General features: G+C 45.6%; 1 protein-coding gene across 1 annotated transcript; it reads left to right on the top strand.

Moving 5' to 3' along the window:
- The first annotated feature begins 5,947 nt into the window (after positions 1 to 5,947).
- Positions 5,948 to 7,372, top strand: MAGEH1 (MAGE family member H1). The gene has a single exon (XM_027608253.2). It carries the CDS (start codon positions 6,201 to 6,203, stop codon positions 6,858 to 6,860), a length of 660 nt encoding a protein of 219 aa, XP_027464054.1. The 5' UTR covers positions 5,948 to 6,200; the 3' UTR covers positions 6,861 to 7,372.
- The last annotated feature ends 12,550 nt before the right edge of the window (positions 7,373 to 19,922 follow it).

The raw sequence follows: 19,922 nt of genomic DNA, 5'->3' as shown, positions 1-19,922 counted from the left end.
AGTACTAAGTATTTACCCAAAAGATACAAAAATACAGATTTGAAGGGACACATACACCACAATATTTACAGCAGCATTATCAACAATAGCCAAACATGGAAAGAGCCCATATGTCCACTGAAGGACGAATGGATAAAGAAGAGGTGGTATATACAATGGAATATTACTCAGCCATCAAAAAGAATGAAATGTTTCCATTTGCAAGATGTGGATGGAGCTAGGGTGTATTATGCCATGTGAAATAAGTCAGTCAGAGAAAGACAAATACCACATGATTTCACTCATATGTGGAACTTAAGAAATATGACAGATGAACATGTGGGAAGGAAGAAAAAAGAGAGATGGAAGCAAACCATATGAGACTTTTAAGGATAGAGAAGAAACTGAGGGTTGATGGATCTAGGTGGGTGGGGGATGGACTAAATGAGTGAGGTATATTAAGGAGGGCACTTGGGATGATTAGCACTGGGTGTTATATGTAAGTGATGAATCCTAGATTCTACTCCTGAAACCAATATTACACTATGTGTTAACTAACTAGAATTCAAATAAAAATTTGAAGGAAAAAAAAACAACTAAATTCATGATAGCAGGGCCCCACTGAGGAAGAAAGAGCGGTGTGGGTCTAGGAAGAAGTAAACAAAGGGTTTTTCCTTATCTGTAATGTAAAAGATAGGCCAAAATAGGACTTAATTTTTAAATTTGGGACAGTGGGGCACCGGTTATACAGGTGTTTGTAACATTAATCTTTATTCTTGTCCCTATGCTTGAGATTAATTTGCAGTAAAGATATTTCTTCCCCAAAACCCAGCAAATTGGGATGCCTGGGTGGCTCAGTCATTAGGCATCTGCCTTTGGCTCAGGACATGATCCCAGGGTCCTGGGATTGAGCCCCATGTCGGGCTCCCTGCTCGGCGGGGAGTCTGCTTCTCCTTCTGCTGCTTCCCCTGCTTGTGTTCTCTCTTGTGCTGTCTCTCTCTGTCAAATAAATAAATAAAATCTTAAAAAATTAAAATAAAACCCAACAAATAAACCCAAAAGCAATCACATGATTTTTGTTTCATGATGGTAGGAGTATAGACTTCCTTGAAAGACCCTAATTCTTGGAAATTGTAAAATAAGTCTATACCTGCACTGTGAAATGACTCAAAGGAATCATTAGTAGGCCAGAAATAGCAAGGAGTCCCTGAATGAGGGACAGCAGATGGGGTCTGCCGGAGTCCAGCTCCAGCAGGGGAAGGGTCCTTGAAGGAAAGGACGGCGTCGGCGAGTGAAGAGACACGGACACAGGATCAGGTTATAAGCATCTCCTCCTGATAGCCTCGGAGGGACTCTATTTATACATTAGAATATTTCCTTGTTTTTCCATTCTTTCATAACATGTGATTTTATTTTTTACATCTTATTGCAATCATCTTAGATCATTTTGGATTTAAAAACAAAGGTACTAGACAGAGCGTGACCGTGAGAGTCTAAGCGTAACCTATCTGCTATTGTGTGCTAATGCGAAAAAGTTATATATTTACTCTTGCTTAAAGGTTATCTAAAGTTTATTCTTCCTCCCAAGGCAACTTACAATGTGTGCACCCTATCCTATCAAAGTAACATAGGGAGGTCCCTGTACTGTGGGAATGACATGAGATTTTCCTTTCCTAGAACTCTGATATTTCAGAGGTGCCCGAGGAATCTCATCAATAGGGACTTTTACTGGGCTTGGATCCAACAGCTCCCTTAAGCAAAGCTTATTAAAGAACTCCGCGTTGCTCATGTTAGATGAATTACAGATTGGAGGACATTGGGTAATTTTATTTCTTGGCCCATTGTCAGCCATTTTGGAATCAGTTTCATTATGATTGCTTACATAGGCATAACTAAATTTATAAATCATTTTATCATGAAACCCGAGGAAAAATCCCATGATTATAAAGATTGCTGCAAACAAAATGAAAGGAAGTATCAGGAGCCAGCTATGGAGTCTCCTGATTTTCAGGATTATCCCCCATACTTGGACTTTGTCAAACAGCATGAGTAGCTTGGCTTGCGCCAGGGGTCCAACTCACTTGTTTAGGTAAGCCATGGCCCACAATCTGTACAAGGGTCATTTCAAATGGAGGTCCTGGCCCAAGCGTGTTCTATGACCTGGGGAGGTGCTGGTTGGCATCAGAACAGGGCCCACAGGCAACTGAAAGGTGAATTAGTGTATGGCAACAAGAGTAGCGTGGACTAACCCCAGCATTTCCCTACCTATCTAGCCCCCAGTATTTACCACCAGGGGGTGGCTATGGCAATGTCGGCCCAGGTAAAAGCAATGCCTGTGGACACTTGGGCACACAGCCAGGACAATGCCTGGAAAAGAAGAGGGTAAAAGACCCACAAGAATTGCAGCCTATGACTTTCCTTCTCCTGATATAACAAGTTACCACAAATTTAGTGGCTGAAAACAACCACATTTACAATTTTACAGTTCTGGATATCAGAAGTCTAAAATGTATCTGCAGGTCTGTGTTCCTTCTGGAGGTTCTAGGGGGAGAATCCACATCCTTGTCTTTTCTAGCTTTTAGAGGCCCCCTACATCCCTTGGCTCATACTCCCTTCCTCCATATACAAAGCCAGCAGCATAGCATCTTCTCTCCTCTTTGATCTCTTCTTCCATCCTTAGATGTTCTGCTGAATCTAACTCTAATGTCTCCCTCCTATAAAGGACTCTTGCATTTACCTTGAGCCCATCCAGATATTCCAGGATAGTCTCCCCATCCAAAGACCCTTAACTTAATCACATCCGCAGAGTTCCTTTTTGCCATATAAGGTAACATATTCACAGATTTTAGGGATAGGGATGTGGACATTGTTGGAGTCTGGGGGGAATTGTTCAGCCCACCTCAACTTGCATGAGTTATTTCCCTTTAATCTTTACAGCACTACTGTGACATACCTATTTACAGAAGGAGAAACAGGCTTAGAAAGGTTAAGTAACATGCTGGACTTGACACAGCTTGGAAGGGGCAGAGCCAGGCATGGAAAACTTGGTAATGTGACAGGATCTCTGCTTTGCTCTTCCCCACACCTGTCCCTTTTCTCATCTCTTTTCCTTCTGCTCCTATTTCAAGAGAGCAAGAATACTCCCTTCCATCCTAAGCCCTCTTGAACTACTAAATGTACACTCAATTGGAGCAGCTGCAAGGTGTGTGATGGCAGAAGCCAGGGCTTGGAAATCTGAAAACGTGGGCCCAAATACTGACATTCACCAGCAGCGCTATGATCTTGGACAAGAGAGCTAACCTTTCTCTAGCTTCATTGGTAATTGAAGGTTCTTGTAAAGATTTCAGTTTAGAGGTAGTTTAGGCACATAGCCTACCACAACAATGTTAGTTTCCCTCCTCTCTTTGTACTCCTAGGGCCCTCAAAGTCAGTTGCCCTTCCTTTGTCATGTGCTATTTATTCCAAACAAACCTGTGGTCTGCAATATCCCAAGGCATAGTTAATTATTTCCTTCTGTTAAAAACATGCCTAGTGATATTCTGGCTATTAAATGCACTGTTTATTGACTAAAACAACTTTTGTGGCTTGTCTTACATAAATGTGATTTCTGTTAAACTTTTGTGTACACTGAGTGTACCTCACAGACTAAACCCTGTTCTTGATTACTCCTTTGAGGAGATTGGTTGGAAGCCACAGCCCTAGCTTGTACATTGCTTCAGGTAGGCTCTGATCTACCCAGGGTGCTATGGGGAGCTGTCCTGTCCTTGCTGTGGAGTGGAGAAAAGGTTCACTCAGATGAAGCCCGAGACAGAGAAATGCCCCCCGCCTTCAGACAGCTGGTTGGTAGGCAGAAGGCAAAGCAACAGTAAGCATTACCTGTCCCAAATTAGTTTATGGCCAGCCTTCCCCAACAGGAAGCCTTGGTAGGCTCTGGGTATAAAGAAAATTTCAGTTAGAAAGTGACTGTTGGGAAGATAATTAATTTGCTGGATTACATTTCATTAAATCCCATCAGAATGGAGAAGCTATTTGAAAAAATACAGGTGATTTTGCAATCCTCTAGGCAGATTCATAAACACCAAACAAAAGAGAGAAAATGAAAAAAAACCCTGAACCTAGAGGAACCTGCTTTCATCCAGGATCACTGGCATGTACTGTTGGATATCCAGAGAGCCTGACAAAAGGCCTGGTAGACAAGGTTGGAGAGATTAGCCTTTTCCTGTTTGTTCAGAGAACAAATCACAGGACAGAGATGGTAAGTGAACTCATCAAAGTCAAAGAGCTTGTAAGCAACACGGGCTGGGCCAGAATTCATGTTCCAAGGTTTGAGTTCAATGCTCGTTACTCTATACCAGGCATCCCCTTTCTACACATGTATAGGACTGGACCTTGTTCGGTGCAATTCAGCTGGCAATCTGCTTTCCAAATGGGACACACTGTCCCATCCTGGCACTTATTCACTAGGTGTAGCCATATCCTGTTCCACAAACTCTATCGAGGTCTGGGAGACATCAAGAGGCTAGACAGAGCCCCTTCCCTCAATGGAATTACAATATGAGGTTCTGTCAAGCAAGCATTTAATCTCTTCCAGCCAAAAAGGTATAAAGTATTTGCTTGCTTTTAAAATGTTCAGCTAAACACATGTGCAAAATCTTTTCCATCATGTATTCCTTCAACATGCATTTATTAAATGCCATTCTCACACACTGCTTGAAACACCTAAGAGGCAAAGGCTGTGCTTCCTGTGTGATAAGTGCTTTTCATTTGTTATCTCATTTAATTCTCACAATCCTATGAGGACAGCACTTAATTAACCTCACATTATAGATGAGACCGAGGCTCAGAGAGGTGAAGTGACTTATGAAAATAGTATCTTTGGAATGACATAAGAAAGATACAGAGTGCTTGCTATAGAGACTCCTCCCTCAGGGGAGTGAACATGGACTCACTATTCATCCAGGAAGACAAGCTTCATGGAGGAAGAGGCTTGTGAGTCGGTAGACGGAATTTAGATAATTGGGGATGAGAGGAAAAGCAATTCAGACCAAGGAACTACTGAGCAAAGACCCAGAGTGGATAACCCAGAGCATTACATTTGGATTACCAAATGAATGAAAGAACCAAAATAAATCAGGCATTCAGGTGGACTGGAGCCTAGAAACCTCAGAGCCAACCTGCACTTCCACAACCTTCTCCCCATCCCCCTCTTCCACACAATCAGTCCCTAAAGCCTGTCCAGGATCACCCTTAGAATGCCTTTACGCCTCCCCATCCCCATAGAAACTGCCTTAAGGCTCACTTTCTTTTCCTCTTGCTTCTTATTTTAATTGCTTCCTAAGTGACCTGGGAGACACCAGTCTGTACAGCCTCTGTGAAGCTCTGCAAATGCAAGTCTGATCCAGTCAGTGACCTGCTTAATAATTCTGTGAATATAGAACATTTAAATATTCTGCACCTCTTGCACACTGTTCACTGCTTTTGCGGTCCCACTTCCCCTCATCACCCAGCAATTCAGCCATAGGCATCTTATCTGGGTCCTAGATGGGTCCACGAATCAATTAGTATACACATAAACTATTTCTGAGAACAGGGATGGTAAATTAATGTGCTGTGTAAGCCAAGACAGGAAAGGATAACTGAGATCACTGATAATCTCCACAAATACACTCCTCAACTCCATTCCCCCACACCCTCCACCACCACCCCTTGACACACATACATGTACATGCCGCATTCTGTGAGAATTCCTTCCCAATACACGCGAGCAAATGTACCAAACTGAAAAACACAGGAATCCTATGGTATTCATTTCTCCCGTGTATTCCCCTGCCCTTGCCAATCTCTAGCTGTCATCTCTGCCCTAGTCCCACCCCTGCCTTGTTGAGCTTCTTTTCCTATCTGACAGCGGAAATCTGGGTGGAGGAGACGCCCACTTCCTCTTTGGAGTTCGGAGTGCGTGGCAGAAAAGGCGGAGTCAGTTCTGCAGAGCATTCGCGCGCGCTTGCGGCGGGAGCGAGTGCAGATGGCGGTTGCTCATGCATTTCAGCTTCCCTGGGAGTGAGCTTTCTCGCTGAGAACGTCTGGTTTGTTGCTACAAAAACGATTGACATTGCTGGCTCCAGCGACAGCCGCTTCTTAAGGTAGAGGTAGTTGCGTTCTGCAGAAGTTGCAGGCATCTTTCCCTAGAATTGCAATAAGCTCAAGAGCCCATAGTAGGAGACATGCCTCGGGGTCGAAAGAGTCGGCGCCGCCGTAACGCAAGGGCCGCAGAAGAGAACCGCAACAACCGTAAGATCCAGGCCTCAGAGGCTTCTGAGACCCCGATGGCCTCATCTCTGGCCCCAAGCACCCCGGAGGACAACCTGAGTGGCCCTGAGGAAGACCCTAGCACTCCGGAGGAGGCCTCTACCACGCCTGAGGAAGCCTCCAACACTGCTCAAGTGCAAAAGCCCTCGGTAGCCCGGAGCAATTTTCAGGGCACCAAGAAAAGTCTCCTGATGTCCATATTAGCCCTCATCTTCATCATGGGCAACAGCGCCAAGGAGGCCCTGGTCTGGAAAGTGCTTGGGAAGTTGGGAATGCAGCCTGGCCGGCAGCACAGCATCTTTGGAGATCCAAAGAAGGTCGTCACAGAGGAGTTTGTGCGCAGAGGGTACCTGATTTATAAGCCGGTGCCGCGTAGCAGTCCCCTGGAGTATGAGTTCTTCTGGGGACCTAGAGCACACGTGGAATCCAGCAAGCTGAAAGTCATGCATTTTGTGGCAAGGGTGCGTAACCGATGCTCCAAGGACTGGCCATGTAATTATGATTGGGATTCTGAGGATGATGCAGAAGTTGAGGCTATCCTCAATTCAGGTGCTAAGGGTTACAGCGCACCTTAGGGAAATCTGGGGCAGACCCTTGAGGGGGGTTGGAAACAATATCAAAGTTACCCCAAGGAGTAGATTAGCTGGGTCCTGAGTTGAATATGATGGGAAAAGGGGGGCATTTGATATTTGTGATCAGTGCTAATTGTTTAACTGCAATATAGAGCGTTTGCTATGGATATTGTACGATTGTATACATTTTAATATAGTGCTGATTAAGGTCAAATTATGATTAAGATACGATTGCAGAAAATATTTTTTTCTTTTTTCTGTCATTGAGATTTAGTATAACAGTTTTGCTAACGTTGTAAAATGAGTCCATCATACTCTGTGATCTGATACATATTTTAAATACTCTATTCTTGAAAGTTTGAAATAACCAGTAATGTGAGAAAGGATAGGGGAATTCTTTTATGTCTGACCTTTCTGAAACCTTTGTTTCTGCTATTGTGTAAAGAAAACTGACAACTACCATGAATTTACTTAGTTACTGTGCAAGAAAAAAAATAAAAGCATAATGACAAGGACACCTTGTTCATTTATTGACCACCAATTATGTGTGAGGCATCAGTCTAGGTTCTGGGGATACTCCGTGGCACACAGCCCTCAGTTCTAAAGAATGTTCGAGATTACACAGGAGAGACAAATATGTAAACTGGCAGTGTGGTAAACGCTGTAATAGCGAGTGAGTATGGCGTGCCATAAAAATGTAGAAACACTTATGTGACCTGTCTTGGGGGTGGGACGGGAAAGAAGGGACATCACAGGATTCTATGAGAACCCAAGAGATGCTTAAATAAGTTTGGGGGAATTTGAAAGGGGCAGCAAAGCATTCTGGGAAAATACTGTGTATTAGGTATTTTTGGATACCTAACCGAGCTTGGAGGGAGGGGGCATTGGCAAAGGGAAGGGGTTATCATGGGGTACTGTAGAAATAGAAAATACACTTAAATCGGCTTGAGAGGAGGGCCGGGGAGAGAGGGGTGGTTGCAGTAAAAAGAACGTTGTGGGGTACTACAGAAATTAAAAAGATGGGGACTGTCAGAAAATTCTTGGTGAGATGACAACCTGAGGTCTGAAAATAATATTGAAGATGGGGAAGGGAGTGATTATGGAGGCAGTAAAGGCAGCGTGGACATTAGGGAAACAACAAATTCTCCACTGAACGATTAAGGTTATGTCAAGGGGAAAGCGGAGAAATAAGGCAGAGAAGAGGTGAGCAGAAGCTAGAGCCTCAAAGGGTGGAAGCTATGGCTGATTTTAATGAGAACAAAGATGGTTAATAATAATGATAATCCTGGAATAATAATAATTTAAAAAAGCAAAAAAGCAGAGCCTCTTGGATGAGTCAGAGAGAAGACTTGACCTGTGGCATCTCTGGAAGGTAACCTGGCACTTCTCTCAGAAACTACAGTTTGTTAAGGTGTGCCAATTGTTTTAAAAGTGTGTGTGGGGGGGGGAATGCATTTTGGGGTGGGAGGGGAGCAGAGCTAGCACTTTGACTCTCTCCTTCAGCCAGGGTAGGGAGTCCAGAGGGCTGCCTGGCATGGTGGCCCATGGTGCACAAGCATGTGGTATTATCAAGTTTCTGCCCACCTCCAGGAGCTTTCACACTTTCTCACCTCATTGTACCAAGGAGCTCAATGCCCTTCCAATCTACTCTATCACCAGGGAGTTCTGAATTCTCTATCTCACCCTACAGCAAATCTGGAGATGTAGGAGTCATCCTTCACATTCTTTTCAGCTATAGGCAAAGAACATGCATAAGATGTTCTGGCCACCCCCAAAGTCTACCACATCTACCCTTAAAACTAAACACTGTGTGAACTAAGTCCTCTAATAGGGAACCCCAAGGAGAGGTGCCTCACCTAGCTTTGTGCGGCTCAGAGGGAGCAGCTATCATACACAGGAGAGTGGCCAGGGTACCTTCTTTCTTTTGCCTCTGGTCAGTCTTATCCTGTCTCCAGCTGTGTGCAAGGTAAAGTCACTGGAGCCACGGTAGGCTAGCAAATGGCTTTCTGGCAAAGGCCCAGGGACCCATAGGCATCAGCCTGCAGACAAAGGAGGCTTCAAACAAAAGTGGGAAGTATGACACCTCAGCAGCTCCAAATTCATTCAGCAAACAAGAAAGGAGTGAGAACCTTCCATGATTCAGGCGGTGTGATAGAAACTGGGGCTGCAGAAAATGAAAAGGCATGTTTCTGGCCCCAGAGGAGCCCTATTTGTCAATGCCACTTCCAGAGGTAGATAAGGTATGAATCTGAGGTTCGGATTACTAAGTGACTTTCCTGTCTAGAGCCACAAGGGTGGCAAATGACAGATCTTAGGCAAGACCCCCACATCTGGTCCCTGCAAATCCAGAGTGGTTTTCCATAGGCCACCCTGCTGCCCATGTCTGCCTGCCGATGCACTCACAAGGTCTCTGTCTTCAAAAGAAACATGCAAAGTCCATGGGACAGGTCTCAGTAACCCCAAATGCATCCTCAAATCCTTTGCGGGACAAGGCTGACTTTAAATTCTCTCCCTTTTATAGAAAAGGGGCTCGTACAAATCAGTCAGCACCAAGTCAGTCAGCTAGTAAGTGGGAGAGCCTGCAGAGCAAAGATTTATTGAGCATCTCCTCTGTACCAGGGGCTTGCCACATATCTCTGCCAGGTCAGTAAGATTACCCCTGTTTTACAGGAAGCTCCAGCTAACTCAGGGGAAGAAATAATGTCCTTCCAAAACCTGTCTGAATCTATGTTTTCTTTGGCTCTGGTGAGGAATAATCATCCAATTGTCAAAAATGGTTATTTGCAAGTGTGGGCCAAGGAGCTTAATTCAGTCAGAGAATCAGTAGTACCCAGTATAAAGGGAGAAAGAGTGGGAGTATACTGCAAGCTGCACTGTAAAAGAGATGACTGCTGGAATCCTGAAGGCCTCAGGCAGGAGGCTCCACAGGGAGGCACAGAAGATTGGGTGACCTGCCTTAGTCCAGCAAGGAAGCAGTTAATGACCCAGACTCACTCATCCCTTGGCCTGGAGGTTTAGTGTATTTCCCACCCCTTTGCACGCCTCCCCCCCCACAACACACTACTTTGGTACTGCAAAGAGTTAATCCTCATTTGATTAGGTAAAAGCTGAGCAAGGGTGGGATTTCCGGTGGCTGTGAAATGAATGACAGGGCTGAGGGAGAGGCAGGGAAAGGAGCTTCTGGAAGGTGGTGAGAAAAAGAGAATATTCATTGTTTCATTTACATAAATTCTTTGAGCTTTGAGCAGTATCCAGAGGGGACACAAGCTGGGAACCTCTTGCTGTGTAAGTCAGCAACCTAAGCTGGCCCTGTCCCAGCAGAGTTTCCACACAGTGAGTGGAAAAGCTGCTGTTTTAGTTGCCAGAATGCCTCTGACGTGGATTGAGTTTCTGGGTCCTAGAATACTCCAGTTGTTTAGGGGGCTCAGGGATAGAGAGCTCAAAAGTCCCCAGTACATAGCAAGAGTGGCAGCTGCCATTTCCTGAGTGCCTAAATCATGCCAGGCACTTTGACAGTTGTTTTCATACATTGTCTCTAATGTTTGCAGCAGACTAGCAAGGTAGACCAAGTTTACAGAGGAGGAAACTCAGGGTCAGCTATCAGAAGCAAGTTGCTAGGATCACCTGATTGGTCAGTGACAGCCTTGGACATGAACCCAGGGCCAGGGCCAAGCAAGTCTGAAGCCCACACTATTATAGTAAAACAACAGACTGCATCACCAGGGTACCTGGGGCTCCACCTGGCCTTGGGGAAGTCCTCTGCCTTCAAACTCCACCACAACCCAAGGGTAAAAGTGAGAAGGAGCATGCTGGGGTGGGGTGAGGAGGCATGGGAGAATAAGGTTAATAAGGCATTTGGGGATTAGCTGTGGGTGTTCCTTCACTCTGAATTATTGTGGCCCCAATTGCTGGGCATCTTTCAGGGGCTGCTATGTGTAGAATGAATATTTCCTTTCAAGACAAATGTATCTTCTCCATCACAGCACATTGCTCAGAAATGTCACCACCCTGAACATACCATCAATCCTCAAATCCCAGGTCCTGGCTATCACACAGTGAACCAACCAAACAGCAACCTTTCTGGGCCTGCAACGTTGCTGGCTGATGCCGTTTCCAATCCGGAAGGTATGATGGGTCACCAGAACTCTACCTTGAGCAGAGTAGAGTGTCTGAGATAAGACACAAGCAGCAAACAGTTGGCTATCTGCCCGTTCAAGAAGACAGGCTGAAGGGGGCGGGGTCTTCCTTGGGCCCAGTGTTGTGGCCATGGCCCCAGCAGTCAGGCGCAGAGCAGACCATGACCATGGTGAAAGAGAGATATGGATTCTGCCTGGGTTCACATTCACCCCGTGAGGTGGGTAGGGGCCGGGATCCCTCCGTCTCCTTCCTTTGGCAGAAGCAAAGAATTCCAGTGTTCTGAAGGAAATGATTTTGAAAGCAGTGGTGGTGGTGAAGAAGGGTGATTGCTATGAAGATGTACTGAGACCTATATACAGGTTACTCCAGGGCTTGTGAGCCATGAAACAGTTAAACATCAAGGAGTTAATGGAATTTCTTTGAAAATCTGTGTGAGGACGCTTGCACAGAGGAAGGTCTCAACTCAGTCAGAGTTATATTAGAAGAACAGCTCTGGAGCAATCCAGGGCTTGCAGAACAGATTTTGGGAGGGAAAGTGGACTCTAGGTTCATACTGCTCATCACTCAGCAGACATAAAGCTCACACAGGGTGGTTTGGAGGGGAAGGTAGAGCCCATAAACAGCTGGTGAAAATCAGGCCCACTTCTATTCTCAGTTCCTTGTGACAAATGACACCCTTGCCGATGTTATCTCAAAGTGTGCAATGTATGAGAAGTGCCTGAAATCCCTCCTGTAACTATGACCAAGGAAGCCCTTGGATTCATTCTCGGCCTGTAAAGTTTCAAAAATAACCAGGCCTATGTTATTTTGGACGTTGTGATTATCTGACAATTCATCCATTCACTCGTTCGACACACATTTACAAAGGTCAGTTTGTGCTGGTCACTGTTCCAGTCACTTGGGGTACATGAACAAATCACAAGCTCCTTTGCAGGGAAAAAAAAAAAACCCAAACAAACAGAAAATAAAAGGTAAACCTTTTAAATAACAAATTAGGCAGTACCTTCGAAGGTGATACTTACTGTGGTCAGCAGGGGTGGAGGGGGCAGGGCTAAGCTCACACAGAACAGGGTAAAGGTGGATTGGAAATGCCAGGAAAGAAAGAGATCATTAAATTCTACTAAAGGGTAGGCTGGGTAGAAAGAAATGAAAAAGGTGAGGGTGTCCGCCTTGCTGATATATAAAGGAAGTATTGTTCCTGGCAGAAGGACCAGTTAGTGCAAAGGCTCCAAAGCCCAGGAGTGGCTAAGCACATTTGAGGAAGGGTGGACAGGCCAGTGTGGCTGCTGTGGAGTGAGCAAAAAGGACAAGAGTTGGAGACGAGGTCAGAGATTAACAGAAGCCCACATTACGTGGGGGCTAGTAGGCCATTTTAAGGAACTTGGCTCTTGTTTGCAGTAGAATGTGGGGGGGGGTGTGGAGAGGAAGGAGATAGTGAGGGACTGAGCAGAGGAGTGGCACCATCTGATTTATCTTTTGACTACTTACTATGTTAGGAATAGAGTGAAAACAGACAAGGATGGGAGCAGGAACACCTGGTAAGAAGTCAGGCTAGAGATGATGGTGGTTTGGATCATCTACAGGTAACAGTAGATATGGTGAGAACTGCTCAGTTTCTGGATACATTTTGAGGTTGATCTAACAGAATTCCCGATGGTTTGGATGTGGAGTGTCAGAGAGGAGTCAACACTGACTCCAGAGTTTGGGGGGGGGTTGTTTTGTTTTGTTTTGTTTTGGGGAGGTTTTGTTTTGTTTTTGTTTGTTTGTTTCCCGAGCAAAGAGTAGGATGGAACGGCTGCCAACTGATATGGGAACTGGCTGTAGTTGGAACAGGTTTTATAAGTGGGGGAGGGGATCAGGAACTCAGTTCTGGAAGTATTGAAGGAAGGTGTCTCTTTGACACTCAATGTGAGTTGAGTAGGCAGTTGTATAGAATTCAGTTGTATAGAAGTCAGGAATTTGGCTGAAAAGTTGAGCCTAAGATGTATAGAAGGCATTTATTTTTTATTTTTCTAAGATTTTATTTATTTATTTGAAACAGAGAGAGAATGAGAGAGAGCACATGAGAGGGGGGAGGGTCAGAGGGAGAAGCAGACTCCCTGCCGAGCAGGGAGCCCGATGCGGGGCTCGATGCAGGGCTCGATCCCGGGACTCCAGGATCATGACCTGAGCCGGAGGCAGTCGCTTAACCAACTGAGCCACCCAGGCGCCCTTAAAGAAGGCATTTAAAAGCCATGAGACTATATGGGATCTGTTAGGGAGTGAGTGCACATAAGGAAAAGCAGAAGATCATGGATAGAGACCTGTAGCATAAAGGGATCAGGGGGAAGAGGAGATGCCAACTGAGAAGACTGAGAACTTTCACCAGTGCTGTAGACCAAGAATGTAGTGTCCCAGGAGCCATGTGAAGCAAGGTGTATGAAAGGAGACTCAGTGGTCAACTATGCTCAAAGTGCTGAGATAACCAGGTGAGATAAGAGGAGAAGTGAGAATTGGCCATTGGATTTAGCAATGCATAGGCTTCTGATGACCTTGATGAGAACAGCTTCATTGGAGGGTTGGGTGATAGGGCCTGCTTTGGACAAGTTTAAGAGAGAATGGGAGGTGAGGAGTCTGTTAGTATACACAAGCCTTAAAAGGAGTTATGCTGCAAGGGGGAGCAAAGAAATTGGCCAGCATCTGCTGGGGGAAGAGAGAATCAAGAAAAGATGTACTTCAGACGGAAGAAATAGCAATGTGCTGAAGGGAAGTATGCAGCAGGGAGGAATGGAATCAACAGCACAAGGGAAGCAGACAGAATTGCTGGAGCATTAACTTTGAGTAGACAGGAGGGCACTTGGACCTTGCAAAAAGAGCAGGACTAGAGGATGCACAGGGAGTTGCAAATCATGTAGTTACCAGATTGGGTAGAGGTCAGCCAGGCTTTCTGTCCCCACTGAACTCCTCTAGCTGAGGTCAGGCACATGCTTATTTGTTGAGTCTCCATGTCTGCTGAGCATCTATTATGTACCACTTCAGAGCACCTTAGTAACATTTAATACTCCAAACAACTCAATAATGCGGGTTATATTGTGATCCCCATTTTATAAGTTAGAGATGTGCTGCACAAGCCGTTCAGATGGATTGGCCAAGGGTACTCAGCAAACAGTTGGAGGAGTAAAGTTTTGAACCCAAACAGTCTGACTCTCAAGGCAGTCTTATAACCATAGGCCCGAACCTGCTGGCAAGTCAGAGTGTGGAAGTACTTTTGCTTCCTCTTACATTGTTATGAAGCCTCCCCACTGAACGAACCACAGCTACTTGGAATGACCACATGAGAGCCACAGTCTGTAAGTGTGAGCACTTGCCCCAGTTTCCTATATGACACAGCTGGTGCTCTATTCAGTGCTGGCACTACATTCTAAGTCTGAGGCTGAGTAGCAGAGCCCCTGTGATCTTCACTTGCTTAAAACAGACCCCTCCTCTGAAGGCTGGCCCAGCTCCAAGTGGAACAGACATCCCAGAACCACAGAACTGACCTCTCCTTGACTTTTAGAACATCCTCACTACCTGAAGATCTGTTTTCCGACCAAGCCAGGAGAGTAGCTACCTGGGGACATTAACAACTCTGATCAAACTAAAAGGCCATTGTGCCATTCAGAACATTTGTGGGTATCCTTTAGGCTGTTGGTCACACACACACACACACACACACACACACACACACACACACGTACCCACACACAATCTGTTTGTTCTTGGTTGGGCTTCCTTCAGTTGGCTTCATTCTGAAGTCTTCCTACACCCTGCTAAACTTGTCTAGTAAATAATCCCATCTGATATGACCCGAAGGAATGAGCTTCACAATGATGTGAAACCCTATCTGTAGAGTAAGCCTGAGACTAGAAAAAGCTTTCACAGGATTGGGTCTCAGGTCACAAGGTCTAAGCCTATCCCGGGAAAAGAATAATCATATGGCTAATCTAAGCCATTGAGAATGAATTCAGACTCCATGAGAAAAAAAGAACAGAGGAAGAAGAGAGGGCAATGGGACCATCAGAGACCCAGATTTGGAGAGCAGCTTATTTTATAGATGAGTTCCTTCAGGGCACACACACACACACTCCAATAGCCCTGACCCAGAAATGGCAATCAAAGCCTTTAGGCACCCACCTCTCTGCAAATGAATATTTAGTATTGTTTTACTCTGTTTTCCCTTCAAACAGTGCTTCAGTTAACATGCTTGAAACTGTATCCTTCTTTTCCTCCAAGATGCTTCCCATCCCTGCTGCAGGGATTGCAATAAAAGCTGCCATTGAGTTGGTCCTCAGGCATCATTGGCCCATGTTGGTGGGTGGGGGGGGTGGTGGAGAGCAGCCACCAGGGTTAGGTAATCAGCATTTCTGAAGTCCTAGTAAGATAAACAAGTGCTGGACACCAGTGGATCAACAGTTGAGGTAAACTATGCAAGGCGAGTGGAAACATGCTGGCCCCAAACCCAAGGCTTCTACTTGAGGACCTAGTTGAAGCTTTCTAACTTGAATCAGCCTCCATGTACACCACCAAAAACATGAACAATGCCTCTTGCTTTATAGACATGCTGTGGAAAATAAATCACCTGATCTTCACAAAGCCCCTAGACTGCTGCTTCTCAAATTGTCTGTGGTGAGGGATGAGTATTTTGTTTTACCCCGAGTCAGTCACTCACGGATCAATACATTTGTATAACACAAGGAAAATAAGTGAATAGAAAGAAGAAAAATAGCAAAGACACACAAAATACAAGACCTGATTTTTGTTAACATCATAGAAACTCTCGCCATCATAAAATACAATGATGCTATAAGAACTTTCTAAACATGTACTTTCAAATTATGTACTTACCGTAGATCGGTAACACACTTTTGCAAAGCAGCAAGCGTCCGCGGACTACACATTCATCCCTTCAGCTCTGGCACAGTGCCTGGCCCATCAGACACATTCAATCGGTGGTTGCTATTGCAAGGGAATTATTACAAAATATGGTCCTTATCATGAAGGAGATTAAATAAAAAGAAATCACAAGTAAAAAGAAGAAATGCCAAGTGATTCGATTGCTGACGGAGTGTCAAGAGAGTTGTGTGCCCAAGAAGGAGTACAGGAGTTCAAAAAGAAGATATCACAGTGGTCAAGACTTCCGCTGGGTCTTGACGGTCAGGGAAGGATGGAACTTACTTTGTAGCTTTTTGTATTTTATGATTGTAGGAAAGCTTCATGGTCGTTGCACACATTTCTGCCAGTCCTGAAAGTATAAAGAGTTTGGGAAATATTTAGCCTTAACGCCACCATCCAGAAGTTAACTGTGCTAACATTTGTGGGTATACTTTCAGTGCATAGTCAGGAAGATGATACTGATGATAATAATAATAATAATGAATAGGATAAAAATTATAACTACAGATATAATATATATACATCTAATGCTATATACACATATTTATAAACATTTATACCAGTTTTCTGTATATCAGTACAAACAAGTACCATGACCCAGAGCCCTCTGTATTGTCACTGTTGACCCCATCATCCCTCTTGGCAAAGATTCCCACAGTTGTTGTGCCTGGGAGTCCCAGAAGGGTGACGTAAATTGCTATCAAGACCTGTCTGTTCACTATAGTCTCCAACAAGCAATCTTGAAGTCCTCTGAGAGAACTTCAGTATAGCCTCCGGGTAAGATGATTCCCCTCATGATGTTGACATTGCTCCCAGGCAGTTCGCACAGCTGCCAGGGCCCAGGTGCCGGAGCTGAGCTGCATTCTGTGTGGAGGTGCGTGATGTGGTCCTGTTCCCAACTCTGTATCAAATGTGGACTCTGAAGCAGCTCTGCCAAACCCACGCTGCCCTTCTCAGAATACCAGTCCCCCTCACCTCCTACCCTCCAATCAAGGTTATCTGAAACAGGTCCCCAATCTCCAACACAATGCACCTAGCAGTTGCAAACTCTAAAACCCTGATCTGGACAATTTATAGCATGCACACGCACACACACGCACGTGCATATACTCTTACACATACATAATTAATACATTGCTGAGGAGGAACTGCCTAGCTGGGGAGGGAACAGTTATCACAGCTGCCCCTCCCTTTGTGCACCCGAGGCATTTCAGAGGAGCTGGCTGTTCCAGAACTCTGGTCTCCCCACCCTTGTTGTGTAGGAATGAATCCCCTTGCTCCCCAGGTCATACAGGACACAATTAGTATTTTCCTTGAGGAATTGTACTAAGACCAAACAATAAGCAAAATAATACCCTCAAACATCAGGATAGAACTGCTCTTTGTCCCATGGCTGATCATCAGACTCAGTCCACATATCACCCTAGCCTGTCATCAGCCATCATCTGTGTCATCTCAGCCACACAGATCCGGGGCTTGGTTTGGTGCTAGTCCATGCAAGTGTGACCCTCAGGCTGAGGTAAGTGGAAAGAGGCACCACGGCCCAGCCTGCCAGGGGGTCTCCTTTCTCTGAGAACCTGTTTCCTTTTCTGCTGTCTGGCAGGGCCTACCCTCCCCCTATGCTCTTCTGCACCTTGCTACATACAGCACATCTTCCTGTTGTTTACTGCCCATGTCTGATCTTTCGTCTGGACTGAGCCCCTCACCCTCGTCCCTGAGACAGCTCACAGAAGCCGGGATACCATGGGCTGTTCTGCTACCCTCAAGTTTGCTCCTGACATGGTTGCTCTGTGCTCCCAGTCCTTGAAGTCTGTCTGACTACTCTTGTTTCTGTATGTTCCTCTGACCCTCCTGACCTTCCTGCTGTCCCCTCCCGTATTCAGCAGCCTCAGCTCTCATTCTCAGCTCATTGACTACTGACGAGTTCTGACAGACATGTCCTGGGTCTCAAAAGTGATAAAGTAAGCCTCCCTTCCCTCCAGCCGGTGACAACTCCACCTTCCCTCCCAAGTCATACGGAAACACAACAAACTCTCCCTAAAGGTACGCTCACATATTCCCATACCCACAGACAGCTGCCTCACACATGTTCAGACTCTCCTAGATGGGACATCATCCCAATCTTCACTTCTGAGTGTGTGCTTGTAGGCTTACATTCCCAGGCAGACAGACTCACACCCAGGTATACAGACATGATCAGGTGCCATACGTACACACTCGCCATATGCACAACCCATAAACACACCACATATACTTCCACACCCACAAACATATCTAAAAATGCACAGGAACCTTACAGTCACACATGCCACATGCAAGTACAGAAGCATATATATGTGCACATACAAGGAGAGAGAAAATCTCAGAGTGGGATATGACGCCCAGAAATACACATAAATGCGTGCACACACACACACACACACACACACACGCACCTAGAAACTAACACACATTACAAAAACAAGTATACTCACTGAGACAAACATACATGCACACATACATACACATGAGAAGAAGCAAGTTATGTCTACTAAAACTGTCCAAATTTCAAGAAAGAAAGTTAAAGAGGTATTTCTAAGCCTCTGGTTCTTCCCTCATCCCAGGCCTAGAATGCATAGATGTGAAGCTAATGATCTGACAGTCTCTATCTCTCTCTGTTTCTCTCTTTCTCTCTGTCTCTCTGTCTGTCTTTCTCACACACACACACACACACACACACACGCAAGCACACACAGGAACATGCAAGCGTGCTCTCTCTCACATATACAAACACGCACACACATGCCCTCTCACATATTCTCTCTCTTACACATACACACACACGCAGCCATGCAAGTGGGCTCTCACACACACAAACACGTACACACACACACACATGCTCTCTCTTTTTCTCACACATACACACACACATACACACTCACACATCTTCCACAGAAATGGTAGGGGGGAAAGTTGAGGGTGGGCAGCATGGTTCCAGGTCCTGAGCAATGGTTACTGTGAGTAGGTGGCACCTACATCTTCCCTAGAGCCCGGTTCACCAAGCCTGGTCAGCTTCAAAGGGCAGAGACATGGCAGCCTGCTTCTCAGCTCTTTCTGTTCACTGTTCCCTGCTTCTTCTCCCTGCTATGAGGCCTCCCTCTCCGCTGGCACGACCCTCTTGGAATGTAGCTATGAAGAGAAAGCAGATATACTTGCTGTTCTCTCCAATCACTAGTCTCAAGAATCTTGCCTCAGAAAGAAGAAGACAGAGTGCACGTGTGCAGAGGGTGATGAAGGAGTGCAAACAACCTGCATGCCAGGTCAGGGAATAGGAGATCAGCAGGCAAAAGCAGCAGGCAGGTATTTGGGAGGAAAAAGAGGAGTGGGAGAGGCATGGCAGTGGAATCCTACCCTGTGACCCAGAGCTGCCAACACAGCAAAGATTTCCTCAGAACTCCCAAGCGGTCTCCCAGCACCCCCTTTTACCCTCCAGCTCTGTAAAATCAGACTGATTCCCTGAGAAAGCCTCAGCCCATGGCATGATGACCTTTGACATGAGGGCTTGGGACATGTAACTAACAGATACACAGACTGAAAACCCTTAGAGAATGTCAGCAGCAGAGGGCCTCAACACAGGGCCCTGGTCATTGAACTCATGCTGTCCCCCATTCCCCTCACCATGTGGCTGATGCCCCCAAAGCCTTCCAGTCTCAGTCAGTAGACTCCCACAGGGCAGGGTACAAGAGCTCCAGCAGCCAGGAGTGGGGATGCTCAGGCCAGGGCCTGAGTTCCAAGGACCAGGAAGACTGTGACTCTCAATATTCTCCAGCCAGGCTTGTAATCAGGAACCATGTGCCTCTCTAGCCCTGGCAAGAACTGTGTGGGATCAGTGATGAGATTATGTGAGAATAAAATCAGCAATTAGACTTTGAAGAAAAAAAAAAAGGCCTCTGAATTGTCAGTTTTAAGAAAATTGTCAGAAGTGGGCATGCCAGGAAAGTAGAAGAAGCTATGTACCTAGAGCAGGAACCCAGTTAG

The sequence above is a fragment of the Zalophus californianus genome, chromosome X (assembly GCF_009762305.2).
Source record: "Zalophus californianus isolate mZalCal1 chromosome X, mZalCal1.pri.v2, whole genome shotgun sequence".
Taxonomy (NCBI): domain Eukaryota; kingdom Metazoa; phylum Chordata; class Mammalia; order Carnivora; family Otariidae; genus Zalophus; species Zalophus californianus.
This window is presented reverse-complemented; position numbering and strand designations above follow the sequence as displayed.

Excerpts from the sequence above, each read along its gene's own strand:
- MAGEH1 (XM_027608253.2), top strand. The coding sequence starts at position 6,201 with ATGCCTCGGGGTCGAAAGAGTCGGCGCCGCCGTAACGCAAGGGCCGCA.